A 26834-nucleotide genomic window follows, 5' to 3' on the forward strand; every position below is an offset into this window, starting at 1 on the left:
ATGCAAGCGTGTCCTTGTGTAAACTGGAGCTAGAGAGCTGCAGGTCCACAACAGCAGAGAAGAACAGTCAACAGTTGTGATAGCAGTCCTTCAATTGTTTGTTAGTCTGTGGACTAAAGACTATACAAGAATTATAAAAAAAAAACATCTGTGAGAAGGCCAGAAGAAGAATACTGCTGTGGTAGAGTTAGCAGTACCAAAGGCTAAATCCTGACCTTATTACAACATTCATACATAGTTCCATAGATAGACATGTGCTGTTTATGTAATTTTAGAAGTTACTAAATACTAAAATCATACATTTGGCTTTTAGAGGACTGAGGAAAAAATACTGGGACAAAGTTCACAATATTACAGTGGTAAAAAAAAAATTCTTTCACTGCTTTCTGAAAGCAAAAAAAAAAAAAAGAAAAAACTTTGAAAAAGGAGCACAACAGTGCAAGAGCTGGTTGGAGTGTCCTGCAATGGGGAGCGCCACACAGCTCCGCCTCACTCAAGTTCAGGACAGGCCAGCAGACACATTAAGTAAGTTAACTAACACGCTGTCCATGGATAGTGGAGCAGTAATCAGTAGACATTTCTTTTGCATTACAAACATTTTTGAAGGGCTTCACATTATCTTCATATGTAAGCATTTTTTATACAAAAAGGGAAGAAAAATAGATTTTAATAACATGATATAAAGCACCTTAGATTAAAGATGAAGTAACTCTATTTATAAAATGTCTTTTAAATTGAATAAAACGATCCTCTCAATTGTGATTTAGCATAAAAAGGCATATACTGAGTGTATATAGGTTGCTTTGCATACAAAAGACAATACTTAGAAGGATCTTATTTAGTGATTAAATCATGAATGAAAAAAAAAACGGGGGGAAATAGCACCAGTTTTTCGGCATCTCTAACCTGAGAATTTTTTGTGTGTGTGAGAAAACAAATGGCTACCGCCTTTACAATCTACTTCCCTTTCCCGCTCTTTGACGGCAACTGGCCCTGCGCTTGGTCACCGAGTGTTAGTTGCAGGAGACGCGGTGGCTGTTTGTTACACTTCAGGAGTCTCTGTTCGGTGGACTCCGAGCGAGGAGGAGAGAGGTTGTCCGTCTTGTTTACAATCCACCCATTCATCCGTCCGTCTGTCCACCCATCGGTTCAGATAGAAATCCATTTAGTAATCGCTGGCTCGTTGCCAGTGAATTTAAACCGAGCCTCAGGCTGCTAGCCCTGGAGGGGGCAACAATCCAAAAAAGGAAAAAAAAACATTAAAAAAATCACCCCCCCCTTCCCCTGATCAAAGAAAAGAATACAAAAAAAATGAGGCTATTGGGTCTATTGAGGCTATTGGTGGCTTCAGGTTAGCGCACCTTCAGGAGTCTCATCCTCTCTGGTTCTGGATGTCTGAGTGTGAGCGTGTGACTTTCAGACACTAGTTTTTATCGGGGAGTCCTGAGGATTATTGGTGTTGGTGGGTGTCTGCTGTTTGCTGGCTCTCCACCTCTGTCTGTTGGAGGCACATCGGGCAGCAGGCGCCTTTTAGCTTGACGGGTCGTTTGCACTCGGCCGGTGGACAGGACTCCACGAAGCAGGTCACCTGGGTGTCCTGGGGGGGGGGGGGGGGGGAGAAAGGCCAAAAGGTCAATTTTATTACTTTATTAGATCAGAAACAGAGAAAAGTGTCTAAATAAAATAATGTGTTAGCTGGTCTTGTGCTTTTGTTTGACTGAACAGAAACTGACAAGGTTTGCCCATGACCATCCTTCGTTAAGGTGCTCGACGACAGCTCATCTGAACAATGAGGCGCTTTGTTTTTAGAGCAACAACATGATGAGTTGAACCAAACTGCTCTTTCCCAGACGGTTTCACCCTCCTCATTCTGCTTCAGCCTGCCAAATTTAATTACGACAAAAAAACACTCCAATTACAGAGAGAGGCGTGGATGGAGGTAGTTTAGAGGAAGCCAGGAGGGAATAGATAAACAGATAGAAAGAAAAGAGAAAGTGACAGGTATGTTATCGGACGTGCTGGGCTGAATAAACTTGAGTGGGTAACGAAAGGTAAGAGGGCGGGATGGAGAGGATTGAAGGATAGAAAGAGACAGCCTCGTTTAGCATGTGGGTGAGCGTCTCCTCTGCCAGCGGTTGGCACTTTAAAAAAAAAAAGTAGAAAGATAAAGAATGAAAGGCAGGAGAAAAAAGCGGCCGGTGCACACAAACACTCTGTGAGAGGAGACGCTGGTGCCAAGAGGAGGATGCTGCTGCCAAGAGGTGAAACTACTGGCAGGGGGTGCCAGACAGAGAAAGTAGGCCATTTAAAACAGGGAAGACTGCTCACATGAAGAGAAATATGAGACCAGGTAGAAGTGTGTGTGTGAAAATGTGTGTGTGTGGCTAATTGTCTAGTATATGCTGAACGTACTCTGCATTCACATATGGTGCAGGGATCCTTTTTCCACCGCTCTCCATCTGTTCTCTCGTGTCCCTCGTTATCAGTGCAGTCAGTCTTGCTCAGACGGGTTTCAAGTCTTTTAATCTGCAGAGATAGGAGGGCAGGAAATGTGAGTCAGACATATAAACTGCAGTAGAATATGAACTATCAAGTGAAGGTTACTACCACATTCTGTAAACTCATCAGACCCCCCCCCCCCCCCCCCCCCTCGACTTTTACTTGTATTGTATCATCCGCTGTGCAGCTGACCAGAGGACACGGTCAGGATGCTGGGGCCCCCATCCTGAGGTATTAACTGTACCTCTGACATGTTAATGGGAAACATGTCTGTATGTATGGGGCTTAAGAGTGTCAATGTGTAAGCCCCTCAGCAGAGTTCCTCTAAACAGACATAACAGACTAGAGAGCCAAACATGATTAGACTGATGGAACTCATTTAAATTTACTAGGAAGCAGAGGGGATGTCAAACTATCAATTGACCCCTTTTACACATAAAAAAAAAGTCAGAACTCTGCTCTACAAATGAACTCAAAGACGCAGAAATTTATTTCTATGACCAGACATGAGATTTTCCAGTGAGGCGTTCCAGCATCATCGGTAAAGATAAATCAGGGAATAAACAGACAGAAATGAATCCGTGTGTGTGTGTGTGTGTGTGTAGATACATGCCTGCTTTCGTAAACTTGTGATTGTCTTCTGCATGTCAGAGACAAAGTCCTGGAAGTCGCTGACTGAGGGTTCAGTGATTATTTTGGAGGTCACAGTAACATTGGCTCTTTCTCCGACTTCTTCCACTGGGCTGAAAAGACAAACATGAAAATGAATTAAGATAAAAATTAACTTTAAGATTTCTACAATTATCATCTCTTTAGCCTTTATAAAACAAAAACCAAATTATCAGCATAATCATGTCTATATATGGACTATATATGGATCATATGATACATGGACATGACCAAGAAGAAGCTAAATGTGTCACATTAGCTAAGTCAGTTTTCTGTTATTAGTATATACTGTTCAGACAAAGCATTTAAATGACAGTCACACTTTGTCACTGGAACAACTGCCTCAAGATTGGGTGTGAGAATTAAATACATCATTTTCCTATCATGTGACATATTTGCTGCTCACACACATTATTAATGCCTTGCTGCTGTGTTACCTGCTCTCCTGGATGCTGTAACCAGGGTGACCCTCTTTGTAGCTGTGCTCTGTTGACCTGCGTCCCCTGAAGTGGTAGGACAGGGCGTTGAACTGGCCCTTGGTTCTGCAGTCTGGTGGTGTCAAAAACAGGAAAACACTGCAGTTCACTAACAAACACTAACAATGCAAAAGAACAGTCATAGAGGCTGATGAGAAAATGAGTCATTACTGTCGCAAAGTGGCTTTTTCAATCATGATACATTCATTTATGACAGAGTGGCAATAATGAAGACACCACAATACATTTTAAAAAAACCTGCTGTCTTATTTCAGCTGTCCGTTCACGTACACACACACACACACACATACTGTACACACATGAAACAGGAAACCATAACCACTGATGCCACTTTCTATCTGCCTCACAGTGCTAATCCAAGACTCTGAGGCTTATTGTATTACCATGCCTCACTCTCACGCTGCCATCACTGTACCCAGATCAAAGAGACACACACACACACACACACACCGGTCTGGTCTCGCTCCAGTAAACATCAGGGGGCATGCTGAGCATCAGCAAAGATCATCAAGAGACGGTTGATAATAAACCTGAAGAAGGACAGATGAATGTGACGGGCTGCACCTTTATCTGTGCAAGTTTAAAGTGGCTGCTCGGCTTTAGAATGTCTTTGATTTACCAGATGACACGCTGTTAAAAGACAAACACTTATCTAATAACAAGGACTTCCTATCTCATGTTGACAGATTTGCATGAGTGCACACATGAATGCTCAAACCCTGCTGACACACACACACACACACACACACACACAGGCACATATATAGTTCCCAGCGGTGTCCTCTCTCCTAATTGAGCCAAACACAACTGTGACTGTAGCTACAGCTCTCCTGACAGGCTGACCCCCCCCATGTTTCTGGCAGGATACACCCTGTTTATTAGCTCAGCTCTTCCCTTGTACATTTTGTCAAGGAAAGAGGGGATGCCGGGGTCACAATGTGGGATGGAAGGAGAATAACTTTGAGGCACCATGTGTGGCTTGTCAAACTGTTTGTTTTTAATCCCAGTATAATGTCTCTCACTCTTAGAAGACAATAAATTGATGATGAAGGTATCATTCGGTGTAGCTCAGTGATTATTCATTCAACAAGGTGCCAGACTCTAGTCTTTGCATTTACCTGTTATTATAAAATTCATCTAACTGATGGAATATATCTTCTCCCAGCAGCATCATATCATAGAGGAACATAACAATGTATTCCAGCTCAGACCGTTCAAGTGTCACATCAAGTGTTAACCCAGTGGAATTTTATTGACTCTGGTAACATGGGCGGCAAAATCCATGAACTTCTGGCTGTTTGTCAGTACAATCTGGAGTGAGTTCACAGCATCACTCGACACTTCATGCATGATTTGATTAAATGGAAAAGCGGCTGTATGTTTCACAGTGAATGGTATCGCTAGAAAATCACTGTTCGCTTCATTAACTGCTCACAAGGTACCGGAGCAGTTTTGAAATTATGAAAAAATGACTTCAATAATCTTTCTCTAAGGCAGGAATGTCAAACATATGGCCAACGGGCTAGAACCGGCCCACCAGGGGGTCCATTCCGGCCCACTGGATAACTTTAAGTGTACAAAAGGCAGAAACAAGTTTTTATTCTCGCTTATTCACAGTCAAGACCTGTAAGATAACGGTCCTTCAAATCTCTAGATGGTTTATTATAGTTATGCTATAATATGCATTATATATGTATTATATATTCTCTCTTCCTCCTTTCTATCATGAATTGTATTCCTACTGTCACCAATTTCATAACTATTCTACCCGTAACAACTTTAAACTCAGGCCACCTATCTGTCAAATCTACAGAGGTTCAGTGATGGAATGTGTTGCCATCTCAAATTTTTATTTAGCACCTGCAAATTTTAAGAAAGCTGTAAAAGGTTTGCTTCTATAGTAGCAATGTTACCCTTATGGATTATCTTTGTTAACAACCCACTAATCCTAATTTAAGTATTCTTCGTGCAATTGTACAGCATGTAAATCTGATATCTTGTAAAATCTTAATCTCTCTTTTTTTATTCCTTTCAATGATCTTAGTTTTCTTTTTTTTCTTTGATTAATGTAACCATTGCACTGGAGAGTGCCTCGATTAAGCCCCACTGTGGGTTTTTTTTTTTTTTGCACGTTTCCATTGTTTTTTGTTTTTAATGTGTTTTATTTGTATATGTGTAAACTAATAAAAATAAGATACTATAGGGCTTCGCACTGGTCAGCGCTCGGGCCCTAATAAAAACATTGTAGGTGATTATGTAATGGTTTTGGTTTATGTAATGGCTGACCCCTGAACTAAAATCTAAGGTCTATCCATGCTTCTCTTGTAAGTCCTTTATAACAGCTGATGAGCCTCTGATTGTGACTCATTTCTTTATAGTCATATAACTCATGAAACAAGGTTCATTATTAAGATTGCTTGTTCTGTTAAAACACTCATCGCATGGTTTACAGCTGCTGCAGCTGTATTAAATTCCTCAGATTATCTCTTGTAATCTAAGACATTTCACAACTGACCGTGTCTCCAAATAAATGGCACAAAGCAAACAACCGCTTGAAACCCTCCTGTAGGTATATTATAACAGCAGGGGGGTGCCTCCTTCATTCATCTCCTTTTTCGCTTTGTCAGCTGCACCCAAGGATGGAATGTTTAAAAAAAAAAATCTCCATCTCTTACCAGCTTCAATTAGCAGGAGCTGTCTGTGAAAAGCACAACACTGGTTATGTCATGAGAGTTCAGGAAAGTGGGGTAGAGGGGAGGGTTGGGGGTGGTGGTGGTGGTGGTGGTCTGCTGTTTCACTGCACAGGAGATCCAGCTGAGTAGCTATGCCGTAACATTTCATGACATTTGACTTCAAACTGTATTTAATGCTGATTTCACAACAAGACAAAATCAACATCTGACAGAAAGGCGTCGGTTTTTAATTTTTTCGCCTCTTTTGAAGCCGTGGAGAAATGATCCCACTCTATGTTTCTCTACTGTCAAACCTCCTTTTTCATTATGAAGTGCTGAAAGCCTGGAAAAATGTTTGTCCTTCCATCTCTCCCCCCCATTTCATCCGTTCTCCCAAGTTTCACACACGGTCGAGCGACGTTCACGCTGAGTGACATCCATTTGACATCAGCTGTACAGGCTGGAGCGCTTGTGAGGAAAGTACAGTCAAAGGACGACCTTGCTTCTTTAAAAAAAAAAAAGAGGTGGTGTTGGTGGGGGTTGTTCACTGCAGCGTATAACTGGTGATTATTGTGAAGCTGGGCTGCCTAGAGGAAGATCTTATCAAAGGGAAACAAAGGGTGAGGATATTGTATGGCTTTAATTTTGCTAAAGCGGCCCTGATGCTGAACCTGTGTGACTGAGACGTCTAGGCAACTTCCTGTGCTGTTCAATGAGCTCTTTCGTCATGAAAAAAGCCAAATGGAGAGAGACACGGCTGTAAGAGAGTCATGATGTGTAGTTGTGTTGTCAAAATACATCACACTCACTTTAGACATGGAGGACAGAGCCTGGTCTTTTTAATCTTTTTAAACCTAGCTTAAATCCAGCTTTTATTGAACTTTATTACTTTCATTTCATTTTACAACTACTCATTTTACTTTTTATTTTTTTTAACCTATTTTCTACTCTAGCTTTTAATAAACTTTTTCTCTTGTTATCTCTTTATTTCTCTTATTTTACTTTATTAAATTTAAGATTTTTATTATTATTATTACATTTTTATCATTCTTATTTTATCTTATGTGTTGGTCTCTTTTGGTTCCTTCATCGTTTTTGTTCCTTTTCTTTTCTACACTTGTTCTGTCTTGTTATCAGTTTGCAATCAACTGTGAAGAACATTGACCTAAATTCCCCTGCATGAAAGCTGCTATAGAAATAAAGTTTGATTGATTGCCTGATTGATTGATGATCTTTGTATTGCAATTCATGACTTGTTACTTTTAGCTAATTAAAACAAACAAAGTATTTGTTAAAAGTAAAACATTTACTCCAGCTTTACCCCTGTATGTGCACCTCTAGAATCTAATCCAATGCAATCCAGTACAACAGCCAACCTGTCTTTATGAGGCTTGTAACGTTGTCTCTAATAATATATCCATGTGTATATAAATGATAGTGAACAAAAGAGTACAATATTAAAACCATTCCTGTGTGACTGCTCCACTTGCACCTACCCTCGCAGCAGTCCTGCCACATGCGCAGGTCGATCTGAGGGACGTCGTTGCAGCTGCCGTAGCCGTGGGGTAGCTCAGCCACCTTGAAGACGTCCTGCTGGATGCGCGTGATGTTGTCGCCATTGTTACACAGCACCTGTGTCAGTGAGGATTGTTTTAACTGGGTCAGCTGGGCAGGAGTGAACACGCCCGGATTTTCATACCAGAACCTGAAGGAGACGGGGGGCGAGAGGACAGAGAAGTGAGATCTATCATAAGTTCTTTATGCCTTTCTTGTGGCTTTAATTTGGCACCCTCAATGTATTCTACTACTACTACTAATGTATTCTACCAAGCAGTCCTTATATCAGTGGCTGACTGAATGAACTGGAGGCATTCTTTCAACGTTTTTTTGTGAATGGTGAGCGGGACTGTGTTGCGGTCTTACTGTACCTGTCTCCGTCCCTCAGACGTTTGAACTGAGATGCCAGAAGACACATGAGGGTGGGCCCCAGTCTACTGCCGGGGACCAGGTCTTCAGCCATCAGGGCAGGGAACAGGTCTATGTTCAGAGGAGTGCCGTACAGCCTGCCACACAGGAAGAACAGTCAGCAACAGGAATGTAACAATAACGACCCTACAAAAACTGGGCTTCCTTTAAACTCTTGACAAGTATGACTACAGCCAAGAAATGATCCTGGTTCCATTTACTAGTCTCAAATCTTGTTCCATTACTTTTCATTTCCTGCTGAAAATAATTATAATAACATGGAGCGTATAATTACCTCTGCAGTTTCTCCCTAACATTAGGATTCTTTATCTCGTTCCTCAAGTCCTCAAACGTCTGAGCTGAGGTCAGGTTACAGAAAGTCCTGTAATCATTATATGGTGGTATGCCGTGATCCCTTCCTCTCTGTATATTCATGGCGGCCAGGTCCAGAGCCACAGCGTGGGCCATGGAGAACAACCTCTCCGTCAGCTCTGTATTCAGCAGCTGTGTGGAAACCCGCATTTTACCGGCGACGCCGAAGAGCCCGCGGATGAGCGGGTCGATACCGCCCTCGTTCACGATGCGGAATGGGGAGAAGAAGGCCCGGTGCAGGGAGATGTGTCCCTGGGGGATGGGCTGGAAGTCCTCGTCCAGCCTGTAGAGTATCGGGTTGATGAGGGTATGACCGAAGCGGAAAGCGGCGGTGGCGAAAGCGTTGAAGATGCCGGAGTTGATGTTGGGGTTGTAACCCTCGTATGGACCCATCATCTTCATGCCTGCCTCACCCAGGATCTAAATGATGGACAAAGGAATGGTCAATTATTGTCTTTTGCACGATATTAACACCAGAACGAGCCAAGCAATAAAGGTTAAAAAACAGAAATAGCACCATGATGAAAGAACATGAATTTAAACCTGATGTCTGTTACCTTTGGCAACCAGTGACTGTAGGTGATGTGCTGCATCTGAGCACCCACGATCTTCCTGGATTCATGGTAGATGGTGTCTCCGTCCCAGTGTGGGTTCAGTCTCAGTAGCTCAGTAGCAATGCGATTGTGTTCCCTGAACCACACCGTGTGCATGGCGGTCAGGCCAAGCTGTTCGTTGGCACGGTGGTCACCGGCCAAGAAACACGGGATGGGACTCTCGTTCTCATCCCTCATACATTCAGTAGGTGGTCCAGTGGCGAATGGCAGAAGTGGCTTCCCTGTTCTCTGGATAATACCTTGACGGAGCAGTCCCCTCTGGCTGGCCAAGTCGCGGATTTCCTCGGATTCATGTCGTGAACTGCCGTAGACGTTGGAAGCGTCAATGTAAGAGGTCAGCTGGTTAATTTGCTCTCTTGGATATACACTGTTCATGAGGAGAGAGGTCATCCCGCTGCCGCACACGGGACTGGAGCGCACAAAGAACATACAGCGGGCGCCGCTTCTCAGCTGCCGTGGGTCGCCGGGAGGGAACTGGATGGGGAAGCACGGAGGGTCATTGGTGCAGACCTGTGAGCACAGCTGACCATCGGAGAAGCGCGACTGGCTGAGGGCTGCCACAGTTGAGTCCAAATCATGGTCTAAGAACTGCCCCCACTGCATCAACATGTGAGTGTAGCGGTCGTCTGGAGTGATGGTCTCTGTTCCAATCATGGCGGTGGACACCAACCGCGGCAGAGGCAACCTGTATCCATTATGGACCCTGTCTGTGGCGCCTCTCGGCAGGTTGAAGCCGTTGTCGTAGACCGATTTCAGGAGTCGCTCAAAGGCAGTGAGTGAAGCGCCCCACATGGGATGCTGCAGGTTGTTGCAGGTCCCGTCGTGGCTGCGGTACTTCTGGTGGAAGCAAATATCAGAGCAATTGTTGAAGCGGCGGTGGGCCGTGCAGCCAGACAGGTTGGCAATCACTTCCAGAAAGTGAGGGGATACCAGGTCGTTGTAGCGAAACGCTGCAAGAACAAGCAACACAAGCAAACAAGTTTTAAAAGATAAGACTGGAGAAGACCTAAACTGTCAGAATATACAGAAACCTTGTGTCTATTTATATGCTTCACACACATGTATCTAATATTTTCACAGTGGACACAACCTTGCATGACTGCTGGCTCTCAGAGTGGAAAGAACCTCCTGTTCTCAGGGCAAAGGTTTCAGTATTTCACTATAACCTGCCCTGACACGCTTCCATATGTGAGAGCTCCTCTGTGGAGGCTTCAATGTGCAGCACATCAACATCTAAGTGTGTGTCTGTGATGTGTTAGCCATGTGGTGTTACGGTCATGCATGAGAAGTGTTAAAGGGAAACTTTGCAGATTTTTGACCAGTGCTGTATCATTACAATGTGGGTAGTATATGCAAATAAACAATATTTAACATGGAACTAACCCTCCATGTTGCCTGCACCCGGAGCTCTCTGCTCATTTTCTGGCAAAATGTGGATGTCTGAAAACACTACCACCAAAAATTTTGCAGCAGTGATAAAGAAAAGCAGACACTAAAATATCATGTTATGAAATACTTTAAAATATCAGTCTGTTCACAAGAAAAGTAGTTTTATTATGCAATATCATGCTATTGAATCAACAGGGTCTGGAAGAGGAAGCCTCAGTAAAGAGATATAATGCTCCTACTCACTAATTTCATCTCTTTTGGTCTGTCTTTTTTTACTTAATCTAATTTTAGATTTTTATTATAAATCCTAAATCTTTCGGATCTTTTGGTTCCTTCATAGTTTTTCTTCCTTTTGGTCTTCTCTTGTTCTGTCTCATTATCAGCTGTGAATCACGTTGACCTACATGAACCTGTATGAAAACTGCTATATACATAAAGTTAGAAAAAAGTTAGATTCAGTCATGTGATGTGTGCAATGTATTCTGGTTGTTGTAGGATTCCCTAAGATCTATATGGGTAATCTAAAGCCTTTTTTCTGTTTTCTCTAGTTACAAGACACCAATTTCAAAATGAATTGCATATTTTAACAACATCATCATATGAGTTAGGTGTCTGTATGTCATGCCCCTGCTACCAACTCCAGTGTAGGTGTTTATGTGTGAAGGGGGTCAGAGGAAAATGAGGGGAACAGTGGTGTCCCCCCTCTCAGATGAAGTAGTGATACAATAAAAACAGCACGTTTGTTTCTGCTGACGGGCAGAAATCTCTCTGTTAGCTTGGTTTGGGGCCAGTGCAACAATGAACACTTGGTTGTTGGCATAAGTAATGAAAACACAGTCTCACTCTCTCTCTTTGTTCATATTTCACACTGCTCTGTTTCTCTATCCCTATCTCTCTTTTTTTTTCTTCAAACACTTTTTTTCCTCCTCTCTTCATAAATCTGTTCTTGATTCAGTCAAAATTGACCAAATCGCAAAATATCAGACATAATTACCCAAAACATAGACTCTGTACACAACGCATGCATTCGACCTCTGCGCTGTTCAATTTAACCCCCCATTACAATGACTTCTTTCATGCACCATAAAGTCAAAATACACCGTGCTCCAGTTTTCTTCCTTGGACCGCCGGACAGTTTTTTCCATGCATATGTGAATGCAAACAAAGACAGATGCTTATGCATATAAACATCCAAATCAACCCATGCTCTCCCCACACGCATGCATAATTGAGACAATCTGTACACCCAACACAAACCATCTTAAAAAGTTAGTCCTGTGCTCAATGCTGATCGTAGGTTAAGTGTTGTGTGCTGTGACACGAGGCTAATAAAACTGTTTACAGGGGCCTCGTCAACTGCTCCGTGATTACGTCTTTACGCCTTGGGTCATTGCCTACGGAAGAAAATGGCATACAGATGCAGGGTTGGCTTATGCGCAGCCAAATGTTGCTCGCAATAACATGGTAATTCATAGAGTGGTGGAGAAATGAATAACTGGCTTGGTGACAGTTTTCTTAGGAAACTGGAGGAGCTTCTTACTGAACCCACAGTGAGACTTCAGAGGGATATTATGGATATTCCACAGAAAAATGACATTTGTCAAACTCTTTACGACCAAGACAACCAAAAAATATGCTGTGCACAATATTTATAGGCATCTGAATGTGTAGTGGGTTTTGTACAATTCTGTGTGTGTGTGTGTGTGTGTGTGTGTTAACTGACCTGCATAGAATCCAGTGCAACCTAGAGACTTAATTGCATTACATATGTGTCTTTACTTATATTACTATAGTTTTCCTAGCCTACAGCTTCTTTAAATCTGACCTGGCAACAGCAGTGCAGATGTAAATACTGGCCAACTGCTGCTTTATGTTTTATGACTTATTAAACTTCTTTACCATTTTACTCTCTTTACTTTAAAAGCATATCCAATGTAAAAAAAATAAATACACCAATGAAGGTACTGGCAGCAGGACACAACTTTGGATTTTTCATGAGTAGGTGAAATAACAATCTCTCCATATGTATTGATGCATTGGTCACTACATGCATGTCTTAAACAGTGGAAACGCTTGTCAGGAGTCCACAGAAAACAGGCTGGAAGTCATTTTGTCTATTACATGGCATCATACTATACTTGTTCGAGTGTACGAACACCTCCGAAGTCATTTCCTGCAAGCATTAAGTTATTCCAGCGCTTATTCTTCATGCTGTTAATATGACATGATCGACAGCGAAGGCGTGCCAAAGGCTCCGCCCTGGAACACCAGTAAACCAAACTGCAGACTCCCTTGGGTGCCGCGAGGCTGTTCACACCCTGACAGAGAGCTGCAGAACTTGGCTCCCCTCGGCCACAGGGCTTTCACAAAAACTGACTGTCCATCTGAGGGATGATGCAATATCAATATTACCATCTGGTCGGTGATGCAGTACAGGAAGCGGGTCAAAAATGATTGTGTGAATTTGATGTTTTTGGTTTTCAGTGTTTGGTTTGTACAAAGCAAACACACTGATGCATGAAACGTGTTAAGAGATTCCAATCATCACAAGAATGAAAACTTAAATATGAAGTTACGTCTGTCATAATAATTAGATTATTGACTTATCATACAATACATGAACATGACTGATCAGCAACCCCAGCAGAGAGTAACTGTAACTGTTCTGAAGTCAGCAGCTGTGAACGTAGCAGTGAAATCTGTGTTCAGTTTAGTGAATAAAAGCTACGAGCCAACTTCCTGCCACCTGCTGAAGTAAAGGGGTTAGCCCTGAGGTTAGTCACAATGGGTTAGCCTAGCCTGGGTCAGGCTCACTTAAGGTGGACCATGTATTCTCATTGTAGTGACAATCTCAGCTGTTTGGCTGCTGAGACTTTCTTGAGTTTTGCTTGCTGTGGTGCTTGTAAATATATTTTCTTTTTTAAGAAAATATAAATTGACTTACTGTATGTGTATATGAACTATTTAACTCATAAAATCCATTTTTTGTTAGCAACACACTCGCCCCAACATATAAAACTGGCTCCTGACATTTCTAAAAAACCCAATTTCTCCCATGTATGTAGGCTGCAGGTATGGTGTAAATGAAGAAGGGGGAAACTATAGGGGGTCTTAGCACCTCTCAAATAAAAAAGTATGGTATCTGAACCAATATTACCATGTTAACTGCAACTGTGGCATAAAATGGTCTTAAAATGACAATAATATAGTTTATTGCGATTATTTCTGGGACAATATATCATCCAACAAAAGTAGTTATCATGACAGGTCTATATGAGTTTGACCATTTTAAAATATGGAAGTCAAAGCTTAGAGCTTTTAAGTTGCTTGACAGTACAGCATGTTTTGTGGAAAGAAGAATATTTAACAATCCCCTTCATTTCATCAGTCAGATATTGTTCCACTTGTACATTTTGCAGACACTTGATTGGAGCCTTTTAGTATCAACATGGTAGATCAGCCTCACCTGTGCCGTTGGTGTCGACCATGAGACCCTGGTTGACGTGGTTCTGGATGAGCAGTAGGGTCTGCTCAAAGATCTCTCCGGCACGCGCCTGCTCCACTGTGTAGGGGTCACGGGGGTACCGGAAAAGAGCAAGCAGCTCTCCTGGGGTACGAGGCTGACTGGAGGGATGAGGGATAGAGAGATGGAGCGTGAGGGGGAGGTGGGAGGAGGAGGAGAAGGAGAAGAGTGATGATGAAGGGGGGAGAGTGAATATTATTTTAAGTGTAGAGAAGAAGTAAGGGAGAAAAATGTGGGAAAATGTGTGGGGAGTAAAGAGGGAGAGACAAATAGAAAGAAAGTAAGAGACAATTTGAAATTTCATGATGGAGGTTACTTTGTTTTTGTTCGTGTTCAGGAAGGGCAGCAGCAAAATTTCAACGCCGCAGCTCCAGCAGGTCAGAGAGTTCACACAAGAATCCAGAGAAGCCGAAAACATGCACACACACACACACACACACACACCATTCCCCTCACTCGTTGGATCTCCTCCATCATAAGCCTACCGCTGAGTTTGTGTACATGTCTGTGTTTTGTTCCTGCTCTTGAAGACCACTGCACTGCTTTACTATCACCTCAAGCTACTTTTTTCTTTAAAAACACGTTCTCATTTCAAACTCCAGCCTTTAAATCTCTGCCAGAGCTGAACTTTAAACCATTAAAAGCCACGTGCCAGATCCGCAGGTATCCTAACTGAGATGAAAAACATAAAAAGAAATCATAAAAATCTCTCATTTTGCAAGCACACTGGGGTGATGACATAATGCACATGTAAGCCAAGTGGTTATTAAAACATGAACACTTCATTTCACATTTGATCTACTTAAAACACAAAGTTTGGCAAAAATCACTTCAGTTACAGTTTTTTTTATTGGATTTTCTGTTACAGGCAGCAATACACTCCAAATATGTAATGATATAAATATATATTCTATAATAAAAACCTTACTGTAGAATAATGTAATACAGGACTGAACTTCTGTACTGAATTAGTGCTGCACATTAATTCATTCTGTGGTTAATCAGACTTTTCTCTCTCCCCCAGCTGACAGCATTAACATACTGTAGGTGTATGTTGAACATCTGTATTCCTACACATGCAATGAGCTGTATTAAGCTGCCGATCAGCTGTTTGGATCACAAAGTGCTGCTGCGGCGTAATACGGTTAGAATACAGAAGGTCTACAGTTGAGAAAATGTAGTGCCAAATGAAAGGATGTCTGAGAAAATGTTCAAAGTACAGCATTACACTAAAACTCATATATCATTTTTTTAGGTGGCTAAAATACAAATACATGCTGTTCCCCATCCACAGCGGTCCACTGCTTAGCTTCCGTGCCGGTACTCCTGCTTGCTTCTCCAAACTGGGAGCGTGCCGACTCAAATGTGCTACAGGTGATATACTGACTATGGAAAACTACCTCATACTAAACCACTTGAAAAATTCCAAACACTCCCTTTAAGTGAGAAGGCCTGGTCTACGGAGGATTTCCTATTCGCATCAATGGCTGTTCTCGTCCTTGCGTCAGGAAGTGCCGCTCCTGACGCCTAGAAGAACGAGAATTTCTAATTTCATTATTGTGGCCGTGGCAGCACCCAGGGACCACCTGCTCAGCTTCACCAAAGTATACATAAACACATTCTGTATGGGCTAATATCTACAACACTGGGACTTTCCACTCTTTATGTATTAAGCTAAAGTAACTAGCAGATTTGAAGCTATGAATACTTGAGCATAACTAGTGTAGTTTTAAATATACAGCAGGTGACTAGCCACAGTCATTGTATTGTTCATATTGTTGTGTGTATGAACTGGTGGCAGATGAGTTTCCCCACTGTGGGATTAATAAAGTTAGTCTAATCTAATAAAGAACATAGCTACATTAATGGAGTTGATAGCAGCAAAAACACTATCAGCATCACACAGATGTTATATGCTTACTGCAGCACATCTGGCCAGAGGTTAATGCAGCATTTACAGTTTGGACTTGGATTATTATGATGATATAAAATCACTTGAGGGGACAGGCAACCTGTGATGAAGCATTTGCCACAGACTTATTCCACAGTTTACCATTTACACCCACTGTCTCTGTGGATAGCCTGAAGCCACACATCTCTTTCTCTACTGTTTTTCACTCTTTGGGGAAGTAAAACAAATTGTAAACTAGCTTTTATATTTGTTTGACATGCAAAATGCAACACAGAACGTTGAGATGAGTTCATCCAGTTTGGTGCCAGCTCGTTTTAACCCAATAGGGGGGTGTGGTCGTTCTGATGTCAGGGATGTAATGTAAGCCTGCTCTCAATATGTTATTTATTATGATTTTATCAGGCACTTGATCGCACTTTATTTTAGTATAGCACTGGTTCTTATTGTCTTTTTAATTGTTCTTATGTGTTTCTTAGCTATGTTTAGGCATTTATTCTATTTCTTTTGCACTGGTCCTGAGTAATGTTGTTCCACTATATGTATTTAAAATAGATATGGTTGGAATGACAATAAATAAACTTCAACTCAAACTTGGGACAGTCTTGGTCGTGCTGCTGTGTGATGTATTCAATCATCAAATACAGACTTTGAAGCATGCCAGCGATGATTTGAGACACACCTTGGATCTTAGTGTCTGACACTTAGCAGCAACAAAGCCCATTGTGCTTTATGATCTACTCACGCTACCACACATATCACCGTTCACCATCACCACTCTGGCTTTTCATCTCCAAACAATGTTCAAACACCCTTGGTGCCATCGGAGCAGACTGCATCTTATTCTGTGATTGTCATTAAACAAAGATGGAAATCCCCTCTTCTCATTTGAGGTTTTACCACTGTGTGTTATGTGTGTGTGTGTGTGTGCATTTCTCTTCTTCTCGCATATGTGTTTATTCACTGTATTCTCGCATGCATGTGTGGGCAGAGTGTATATGTGTGCGTGCCAAGAAAAACACAACTGCTAACCACATCATTCAAGAGGATGGAAACACTTAGGAGCTGTACTGAAAGCAACGACATCTCTTATGGTGACACAGAATGTATTGAAAACCTCATTGGATAAAAATTCAAGACGTAATTACTTCCTGTATCATCTCCACAAGGATTAAGATGATGCACAGATGAAAAAAAAAAGTCACAAAAAGCTGTTTATAAGCAAATACTGCCTGCAGCTGTTAGAATAATGTAAAAATAAGTGGTGTAAGTATTGTGCACTAAGGCAGCGATGGTGCTAGTCCTGAAACTTGCAGCAATATTAACAGCTCATCTCAATGGCCAAACTCTTTCCCTGAAGGCTCTGACTCAGACTTCGAACATGCAAGTCAGGTGCCAAGATGATGTGAGACGAAGAGTGAGACAGACAATTTGTTCTAACTTAGGCCACATGAGCACGTAGCTCTGGACCGAGTGTGTACACGGCTGAATATTTCAATTAGTCCCAATAATAAAATGACCTATGACATAATTTCGTGGCAGATTGGTGCTCTAGTTGGGCTGAGTTACTTTCTAGTTTTACTTTTAAATATGCACTTGATTAAGTGTTTCCCCTGGTGGGCTGCCAGACAATCAAGAAACCCAAACAGGCCAAAAAAAAATCATTTTAAAAATGTAAGAATAACGCCAAATATCCTTTCATTTAAAAAACAATAAGCATTGTATCTGAAACTAATCTGAAACATAACACCTGGGCCACACAGACAGTGCTGCTGCTGAAGCTACTCTCTATCATTCTGCATAGTTTGGCTTTGATAAAGGCCATCAATAAAACAATGTTACATTTAATCTCATTATAAATTCCATTTCTATTTAGTTTAGATAGAAAAGCGTTGACAAAAGTGTGCCTAATTGTGAAAAATAAATTCTTTTTGACAGGCTTGGTGGGATCTCCTCACACAGGATGGGCTGTGTATTGATTCTATTGATTATTCTGCCAGTTACACCCCTGCTGTTAAGTGAAGAGAATCCCTCCACGACAACACCAAATTCCCCATGTGAGCCAAACAACGAACTTTCAAACTAACTGTCAGGAGGGAAACCAAACAAATGACAACAAATGAAGAACACCAAATCTCCATCTGGAAGCAAATAAACAGCAGGCAGGAGTCCTGGTTTGAACTAATATCACAGAGAGAGCAGGAGTCGACAAAAGAAGCTGTGTGTCATTGACTCTCTGTGTTGGGGTTTATTGCCTGACAGCGTGCACCACGCAGGCTGACCTCCATTATATTTTGTTCATGTCTATGACATATTCTAACAGTAACTACTACAGATGTTACATAACTGTAAGTGCAAGAAGACTTTGCTAGTAAAAATCCAACATGAGTATTTTATTGATGTGATCAGTGTGATCAGTAAAGATGGACAGATGTCGACCCTAAACCTTCAAATATCTGCATTTTTTAAAGGTACCTAGCTAAAATCTGACAAGGATGCTAGAAGCTAACATGACTTTGTACAATAATGTTCTGAGTGGAACACTGGGAAGTAAATAAAATATGGTTAGACTTATAAAACAGGATTCTGTTTGTTTGATCACGTCCTAATGCTCTGTGACATCCTAATTAATTAGGTTAGCACCGTCACCCTCTCCTTTCCTCTTCCCATCCCTCCACCCCACAGCAGTCAACCTGGGGGAAACACTGATATTGTTTTTGTGTAAACAATACACAGCATGCATTTTTGCTCCATGGGCATGAAATGATGCAGGCCTGCATATGTTTGTGATTAAACCCCCAATTGATTTTCTCAAGTGAACTCTGACTGCAAGTCTTTATTTCTTTGTCTTTCACAAAACTGTTCTGTGCAACACTAACATGGAGGAATGTGAATATGAGCACTAAAATGTTAGTTTAAGTATAATATATAACACAATCACAATGTGCACTATAGTATGAAAGGAAAACAACAAGATTTAGTGTATACATTATAACTGCTGGACAAACATAATAAGCATAGGCTTCATTTCAATGCAAACACATAATGAACAGTGTGGCTTTCTGATTCACTTGAGTGTGAAGACCTACATGTGTTATTTTATTGTGTGTATGTTGGGTGAGTTTCTCACAGCTTACCCATCAAACAGACGTCTCCTTGTAGACTCAATAGCACTGTCCACATTCCTTATGGCCTGCTCTATGGACGTGCTGACAAAAGTGTCCCCCTCTCTGCTCACTTCAGGAACTGTTGTCAAACACAATCAGAAAGAAGCGGATAAGTTAAATATATACTATGTTTAGACCTGAAACTTAATAGTATATGTAGTATGCAATGTATGCTTTAACATACATGAGTTTGGCAATGGCCACAAAGAATTTAAGGCTTCAAAATAAAAGTGAGTAAAGAGAGCTTGGGTTGACTATTGTTCTTTATTTCCAGATGAACACAATAAGTGAGTGAATCTTGTAAAGTGCTCTACTTCAGCTTCCCTCCCGAAGTTAGAGTGAACACATTTCTGGCAAACTCCTTGCTCTTAGTGTGCCATTGAAAACAGTTAGATTGTGACGTGAGGGTGAAGAGATTCCAACAACAACTGAGCACATTGATACGGTTTATGGTTCACCAGCAGAGTGCTGTGGTGTGACCTGAGAAATCTCAGCAGGAAACACCAACACACACAGGGAGGAGCTGACAGGAATATGATAGCACTGCAACAGTGTGTGACTAAATTACTGACTGACTTGGACACAAAGATCATCAGAGGGCCTCTCAGTCTGTGAAATGCCTCACTTTCACTTCATGTCTTCTTGAGAAATCAAAGAAGAATAGCTTAGACATGGATTCACTTCATCAGTGCTGCTGGAAGAGAGGGAGCGCCCTCCTCTTGTAGGTACAGTATGAGTACAGTCATGTTAAAGCTGGATTAAAACTGCATCAATATTGACATTGTTGGTTCTCAATAACCCATTTCTTAACATTACACTTACAGTAAATGAATAATAGGATGGGGACTCTTTAATTGACTGTGGTACTGAATTCCATTCTTAGTGGGATTGTGCAGTCCCCCCCTAGCTGCACCTCTAGAAGCTCTGTTTGCACTAGATTTGAGGTTGATGAAGCCAGACAAAGGAGGAGCTGAATCATGCATAATCTTATAAACTAGGCAGACATTTTTGTATTTGATGAAGTTTTCCCAGCTAAGTAGATTATACTTATTTAGAGTATGGCAAAGATGATAGGTGACTGGCTTCTGTCTGAAGTTTAATGTGCTTGTTTATATCATGATTCCAGTGGTTTTAAGGCTGTAGAGCATATAATAGACCTGTGCTAGAGAACCATTGAGTGAAAGTATGTCTTAGCTGCCTCAGCTGATGAACTTTATCACAAATCCTTTTTATGTGGTGTAATGAAGGCGAGGTTTGGATATTTGTCTTATTACTAAGGGGGATCAGGACTTTTGGGTCTGGGCCATGAAAATCAACTTCATCATTTAAATCTCTTCTTAAGACTCATTTTTATACCAAGGATTTCTCATAGTTTTATTGAATGTATTTCTTCATCCCCACCTCTTCTATACCCCCCTTCTTTATTCCATATTTTATATCTGTATATGGTCATTCTGCAGAATCCTAATAGTGTCTTCTTTTGATTATTATATATGTGTACCCCTACTAAATAGTTGAATTCAGACACAACTTGTAGTCTCTGGCCTAAAATGAGAATATTTTGCAAACAGCTTAGCATGTGACCCTCAACGTAACATCTGTTAGTTCCTCTGCAGTTTTAATATAAGTAAAAATAACTTCCATCAGCATACAGTAAGATATCACATTGCCATACAACGTAGGCAGATGATTAATGTAAATGCTGAACAGTATTGGGCCCAGTATGGAGCCCTGTGCTACACCAGCTTACAGAAATAGTGGGTTAGATGTACAGTTATCCATTTTGACAAAGTGGATTTGGTAAGGTTGGTAAGGTTGAAAAAGTCAGTGGAAAAATGACAGTTATGTAGTTTATACATTAAGATGTTATGATTAACAGTGTCTAATGCTTTTTGTAAATCAAGGAACATGGCCCCCACAACACTGCCTTTGTCTACTGACGCCTCAGCTTTTACTATGATGTAGTATGTTGCTGTTTCTGTCAAGTAATTAGCCCTGAATTGGGTACAGTAGGAAAGACCTATCAATTGTTATAATTACAATAAGGGCTGGACCCATACTGGATTTTTGGGGCGGATGCCGATATTATGAGCAGATAGAATCCATTGACTCATATATATCAGTCGAGTTCTAATTACAATGAACAGATAATCTTTATTTCATTTAACAGCAGATTTACAAATGATAAAACACTGTTGTTCATCTGAGGCAGGAACGTCCAAACTATTCCATAAAGGTTCATGTGGATGCAGGTTTTCATTCAAATCAAGCAGCACACCAGGTTCCACTCATTGAATCAACTGATCTCAGTCTTCAGACAGTTGATGGGTTGAATCATGTGTGCTCTTTGGTTGGAACAAAAATCTGCAGGCACCCGGCCCTTTATGGAAAAGTTTAGATATGCCTGAAGGTTTTGAAATGCTGACATCAGTAGCATCTTACCTGTGACAGTGAGCACCATGCTAGCGGCTTGATAACCGATGGGATTGCGGGCGACACACTCGTAGCGTCCACGATCTGCCGTCCCCACATCCTTCACCTCTAGATAACCCTCGGGGCTGATGTGGAACTTACCACTCTCTGTCACCTGTACACCATCCTGGGAGAGAAAGGGTGTGGGGAGGTGCGGGGGGGACAAAGGCAAAGGTCATGCTCCTGGGGGCTGGCATGTGGGAGGTGGGGATCATATTACCAGACAGTGATTAAGAGCCTTAACAGACTGGGCCTGTTGAGTTTCAGTTCACATTGGACAGAAACATAACTAAACTTAAACATATTAATGACTGAGTAACTTCATTGTCATCATTTCCATTCATTTAAATAATTACAAATATTGTGACCACACCGGCCCCTTTCTTCCTCACTGTTCTCTTTCAACCACTTGTATAACCCATGATCTCTGTGGCGATGAGCTGACCTCACTCAGCTAACAGTCTGAACAGAGTTTAAGCATCTAACCTTGTTCCAGGTGAGGACAGGCTGTGGCTGGCCCTGGGCACTGCAGGGAATCTGGACGTCCTGGCCAGACTCCACCGTCAGGTCCCTTGGAGCATTTGTGAAAACAGGCGTTACTGAATGAGTTAAAACATACACACACACATGCGCATGTGTTAATGATTATGCACCAGTACATGTAAAGTGCATTTAGCAATCAATCACGGCATACATTGAAACTCAGAGTCCTGCATATGCTCACAGATCATACACACACACTCAGTGTTTGTGTTACACTGAAGCTGCTATTTTTCTTTCTTCTATTAAAAAGCTGCAAAACATTAAACATCTCAAAGTCAGTGTGCGGTTCAAAGGGACATGAAAGGGTACTCTATTGAAAAAATGGAAATAATGCATTGCTGCGTATGTTACAGAAACTTTTAATGATGCGATTCATAAATTAGTTTTCAGTTTTTTCCCCTTTCAACCTGTTGTAACACACAAATGTGATACACACACAGACACATGTACAACATGTTTTTTTTTTGATTAAGTGAAAACAGCTGTTTTCCATTTGTGTGCTGAGATTGAGTGGATCAACAATCACTGTCTGCACCATCACTGCATCCACACACACACACACACACACACACATACACTCTATGTTGAGCATTGTTACAGTGTGAGTCACAGTGTGTTATAATGTCTAAGATTCATGATCCAACCCTTCCGTAGCTGAGGTGTTTGGTGGGTGAGGGTGGATGTTTGCCCCCCCGCACGCACACACGCACGCACGCACGCACGCACGCACGCACGCACGCACGCACGCACGCACGCACGCACGCACGCACGCACTCACACACACACACACACACACACACACACACACACACACACACACACACACACACACACACACACACACACACACACACACACACACACACACACAGTTCAAATTCCTCAATGGTTCCCATGTAGCAACCAGCAGTGGGCCACCTGGCCATGGGAAAATCCCACAAGTTTTAAACCACAAAGAGGAGGTGGATGCAGTTTAATAGCAGTCTGACACTAATTAACTGTCTTTAAATCAAAGTTGAACTTTCTAAAACACAGGGTTCACTGCAGCGTACAGTACACAGCATCAAAGCGGCAATGTATTGCCGGCCCTGCTCTGTGTCACAGGAGATGCAGGATTCAGGGGTGTGAACACAGAGTCATAAAAACAGCAAGTAACAGCACAGGAATATTAAAATCTGAACGGAGTGGAAACATGCTGAACATCCACACTAGAACAATCACATCCTGCTCATCCATGCTTTCCCTTTCTTCTAATGCTTAGTCTATTGTGTACAGCCCTCTTAGCATGAAGCATAAAGCAGCCATCCGCACACTGCCAGCGTGGTTGTGGTCTTGTGCAGTACTTTAACAGTGTGGGGCCATTATGTAACTTATACTTTGAGCCATGTTAACAGCCATTACTACATGGAAAAACATGGTGTCATCTCAGGATTACAGACTGCCATGCTTTCCTGTGCTATGCCAAGCCTGTAATTTTCACTACACACACACACACACACACACACACACACACACACATAAAACACAACCATCCGCACCCAAGAAAGAAGCAGTGTGGCACACCAACTTATTTATGCCTTCTCCTGAGGAAAAAAACATGCAAACACATATGAACAGGCACAATAAATTACAGCTCAGTATAGCATAACAGAGCACAGTATCTTTACACTGCATATACTGTGTAGAAGCATAAATATATAGCACACACACACAGAGAGCTATATGTCTTTCAGTGTATACATGCATGGTAATAGCAGATCTGTATGTGTAAGCGACAAATTAGCTGTGAATGGAGGGTTCTGCACCCCTCCCACCCACTTAACATTTTACCACCTAGCACTCCCCCTCCTCCTCTTACACAATCAAGCAGTGTTTGAAGAGTGCTTTGCAAGCAGCCACACTAACAGCCTGTGTGTGTGACAGACATGTCTTTTAGTCATCTGTCTTCCAGAACAGACAGTCTCCCATGTTAACCAATCTGTGGTTCTGTCAGCTTCTGTTTGTTCATCTTAAAAACAAATATATAGAAAGCTATCCATCATGTTGATTTATAATGACCAACAGCAGCATGTCCCATCAACTCAATTCATTTGGAAGCTTTGCCCTGTACCCTCACCTCTTTGCTGGATGCTGAGCTGTACGGCAGTGTGCACGGTCCCCACGGGGCTGACCGCCTGGCACTCGTACTGGCCCTCGTCGTGGGCCGCCACCCGAGTGATGCGGAGAGTACCGGTGGACAGGACCACGTGGCGGCGGTCCAGGGGTAATGGGCTGCCCCCGCGGGTCCAGGCGATGACTGGCTGGGGGTAACCGGATGCCTCGCAGAGGAAGTCCACTGTGTGGCCTTCCAGGACTGACTGGTCCTGTGGTGTGACGGTAAACTGGGGGATAGCTGGGGGGGTGGAGGGGTAAAAGAGGAGTTATGCTTAGTATGAAAATGAAACCTTGATGCATTGACTCTACTTTTCATTGCAAAATTTGCTTAGTTGATTGGTCGGTTTGATTGGATTCACTTTGTATTTCACCCTACAGAGAAAAAAAAAGATTGAAATGCATCCTACCTTGTACAATGATATAAGCTGTAGCATGTATGGTATCGACGTTATTGGAGGCAAAGCAGGTATACTGTCCCCCATCGGCCTGGACCACATTCTGGATAAAAAGCCCCCCCGAGGGGGTGATGGTAATGCGAGCGTCGCTGGGCAGGGGTGTCCGGTCTCCCCTTGTCCAGGAGACCCGGGGCTGAGGTTGGCCTGTGGCGCTGCACTCCAGGGTCACACTCTCTCCCACCAGCACCTCCGTGTTCTGGGGCTGGATCACAAAGCTTGGCCGTGCTATAGGAGTAGGGGAGAGAACATGGGAAGGGGGGTTAGATTAATTAGGTGAGAGGTGGTTTTATCTTGGTGTCTGGTTTCAGTGTATGGGAAAACTAGTCATGTCCTAAATAAAGGTTGGCAAAATGATCAGCTGTTGAGAAACCTCATTTAAAACATCATACGTAAGTCTCCTCTTTGTATATTTCTGTCTATTTCGCCACTCTGACCACTGCTAAAACAACTTCCGATGTGGATCACACAATGCGGTCGTGTCCTGTCCATATTTGGCCAGTGATTACAGTGGACTCTGAGGAAATATGTACACAGCGAGGGGGCCTGCCGTTTACAATCACACGGAGACAGGAAATGCTCAACATCTGCTCTTAGAAAGTGTTCTTAACATGAGGTCGTCACCAGGGCCACCCATCACCCCGGCGATGACTTTCAGGTCATATAGAGACAGTCGTGTTAATCTTCCACAGTGACAGTTATTGGTGCTATGACTGATTGATGTGTTAGCCGGTTTGAATGTGTATGTATATCAGACAGAACAGGAGATAGAGAGGAAGAGCAACAGACAGGACTGAATGTATTTGTGTGTGTTTATGTGTGTGAGTAAGAGTGTGTGGAAGGAAACATTTCCCCATGAAAGCCTGCAGGCATTGCTCACAGCTCAGTGGGACATCCCAGTTATTTGACCTGCTGAACTCTGGAGCTAACCTCTGTGCTACTCACTGTGTAGACACCTTACTCTACTGTCTCCTTTCATAAAAGACAAATCTCATCATGTTTCTGGACATGTATGTGGTCTGACAGTGATGACAAGCCCCTACTATCCAATTTGTATAAAGTTGCACACAAAGACAAAAGGAAGACTCGCATACACAGGAAGCCTCATCCTGCTCTTATTTACTCCTGTCAAATAGAGGATGTCAGCAGTGTTCTCCGGTCCAGCAAATGTCGAAAACATGAAGTTGACAAATGCGGTGGATTAAAGTTGGAAATTGCGTAATAAATCTTTTAACAAGGGCTTCGGCTGTTGCCAGTAAGTGCTCAAAGTTTGGTCTGTCTGCTAGAAAAGTCACTAGCAGTGATTTCTATGTTCACTTGGGAACTTCTGCCTTCAGTGAGTTATCCAAGTTATCCAAGAAGTTATCATGATGCACAAAGTTCACCGAACGCTGCTCAGACAGATGAGTGCAACAACAAACTTACTGATGGTTGCTATTCACTCTCTGATGGAGGACTGAGTTTAATCAGGATTATATCAAACTGTTTCTTTACCCCTCTTTAAATATGTAACATGGTACCATTTAACTGGCCAATTCTGTACCTCTATTTTCATAGTATATTTAACTAAAGTAACTAAATCACATTCATTTAGGCCTGTCATAATAATTACGTTATCCACTTATTGTACCATAACGTAATTATCGACATCATCATGTCTATATATGGATTTATCATATGATACATGGACATGACCTTTTCATGTCACATTGGTTAAGCAAGTAGTGTCCTCCATTCCTCACTGTGTACGTCCTGAGTGGAGACTGCAGTGTAGCACCCACTCTCCAATCCCACCCCCCTTCTTTTATTATACTATTATATAATCATTATATCAGTGGTATAAAATGACAATGACAATAATATTGTTTATCGTGATTATTTCTGAGACAATATATAGCGTCCAATAAAAGTAGTTATTGTGACAGACCTGTATTCTA

General features: G+C 42.1%; 1 protein-coding gene across 2 annotated transcripts in view; it reads right to left on the reverse strand.

Annotated features, from left to right (window-relative positions):
• Positions 1-1424: 1424 nt before the first annotated feature.
• Positions 1425-26834, reverse strand: part of LOC128375238 (peroxidasin) — a 51048-nt gene continuing 25638 nt past the window's right edge. Inside the window, exons 10-23 of one of the 2 annotated variants that reach the window (XM_053335534.1) lie at positions 24853-25125; positions 24408-24683; positions 22235-22347; positions 21719-21875; positions 19247-19355; positions 14144-14301; positions 9232-10238; positions 8598-9094; positions 8266-8400; positions 7834-8042; positions 3628-3717; positions 3113-3231; positions 2413-2526; positions 1425-1597 (exon numbers count right to left, since the gene is read on the reverse strand). In XM_053335534.1, coding sequence (XP_053191509.1) covers positions 1451-1597; positions 2413-2526; positions 3113-3231; positions 3628-3717; positions 7834-8042; positions 8266-8400; positions 8598-9094; positions 9232-10238; positions 14144-14301; positions 19247-19355; positions 21719-21875; positions 22235-22347; positions 24408-24683; positions 24853-25125 — 3404 coding nt within the window. In that variant the 3' untranslated portion in view covers positions 1425-1450. Of the gene's footprint in view, positions 1598-2412; positions 2527-3112; positions 3243-3605; positions 3718-7833; positions 8043-8265; positions 8401-8597; positions 9095-9231; positions 10239-14143; positions 14302-19246; positions 19356-21718; positions 21876-22234; positions 22348-24407; positions 24684-24852; positions 25126-26834 lie in introns of both variants that reach the window. The other variant, XM_053335533.1, reaches the window with a different exon arrangement.

Source organism: Scomber japonicus, chromosome 16 (assembly GCF_027409825.1).
Source record: "Scomber japonicus isolate fScoJap1 chromosome 16, fScoJap1.pri, whole genome shotgun sequence".
Taxonomy (NCBI): Eukaryota; Metazoa; Chordata; class Actinopteri; order Scombriformes; family Scombridae; genus Scomber; species Scomber japonicus.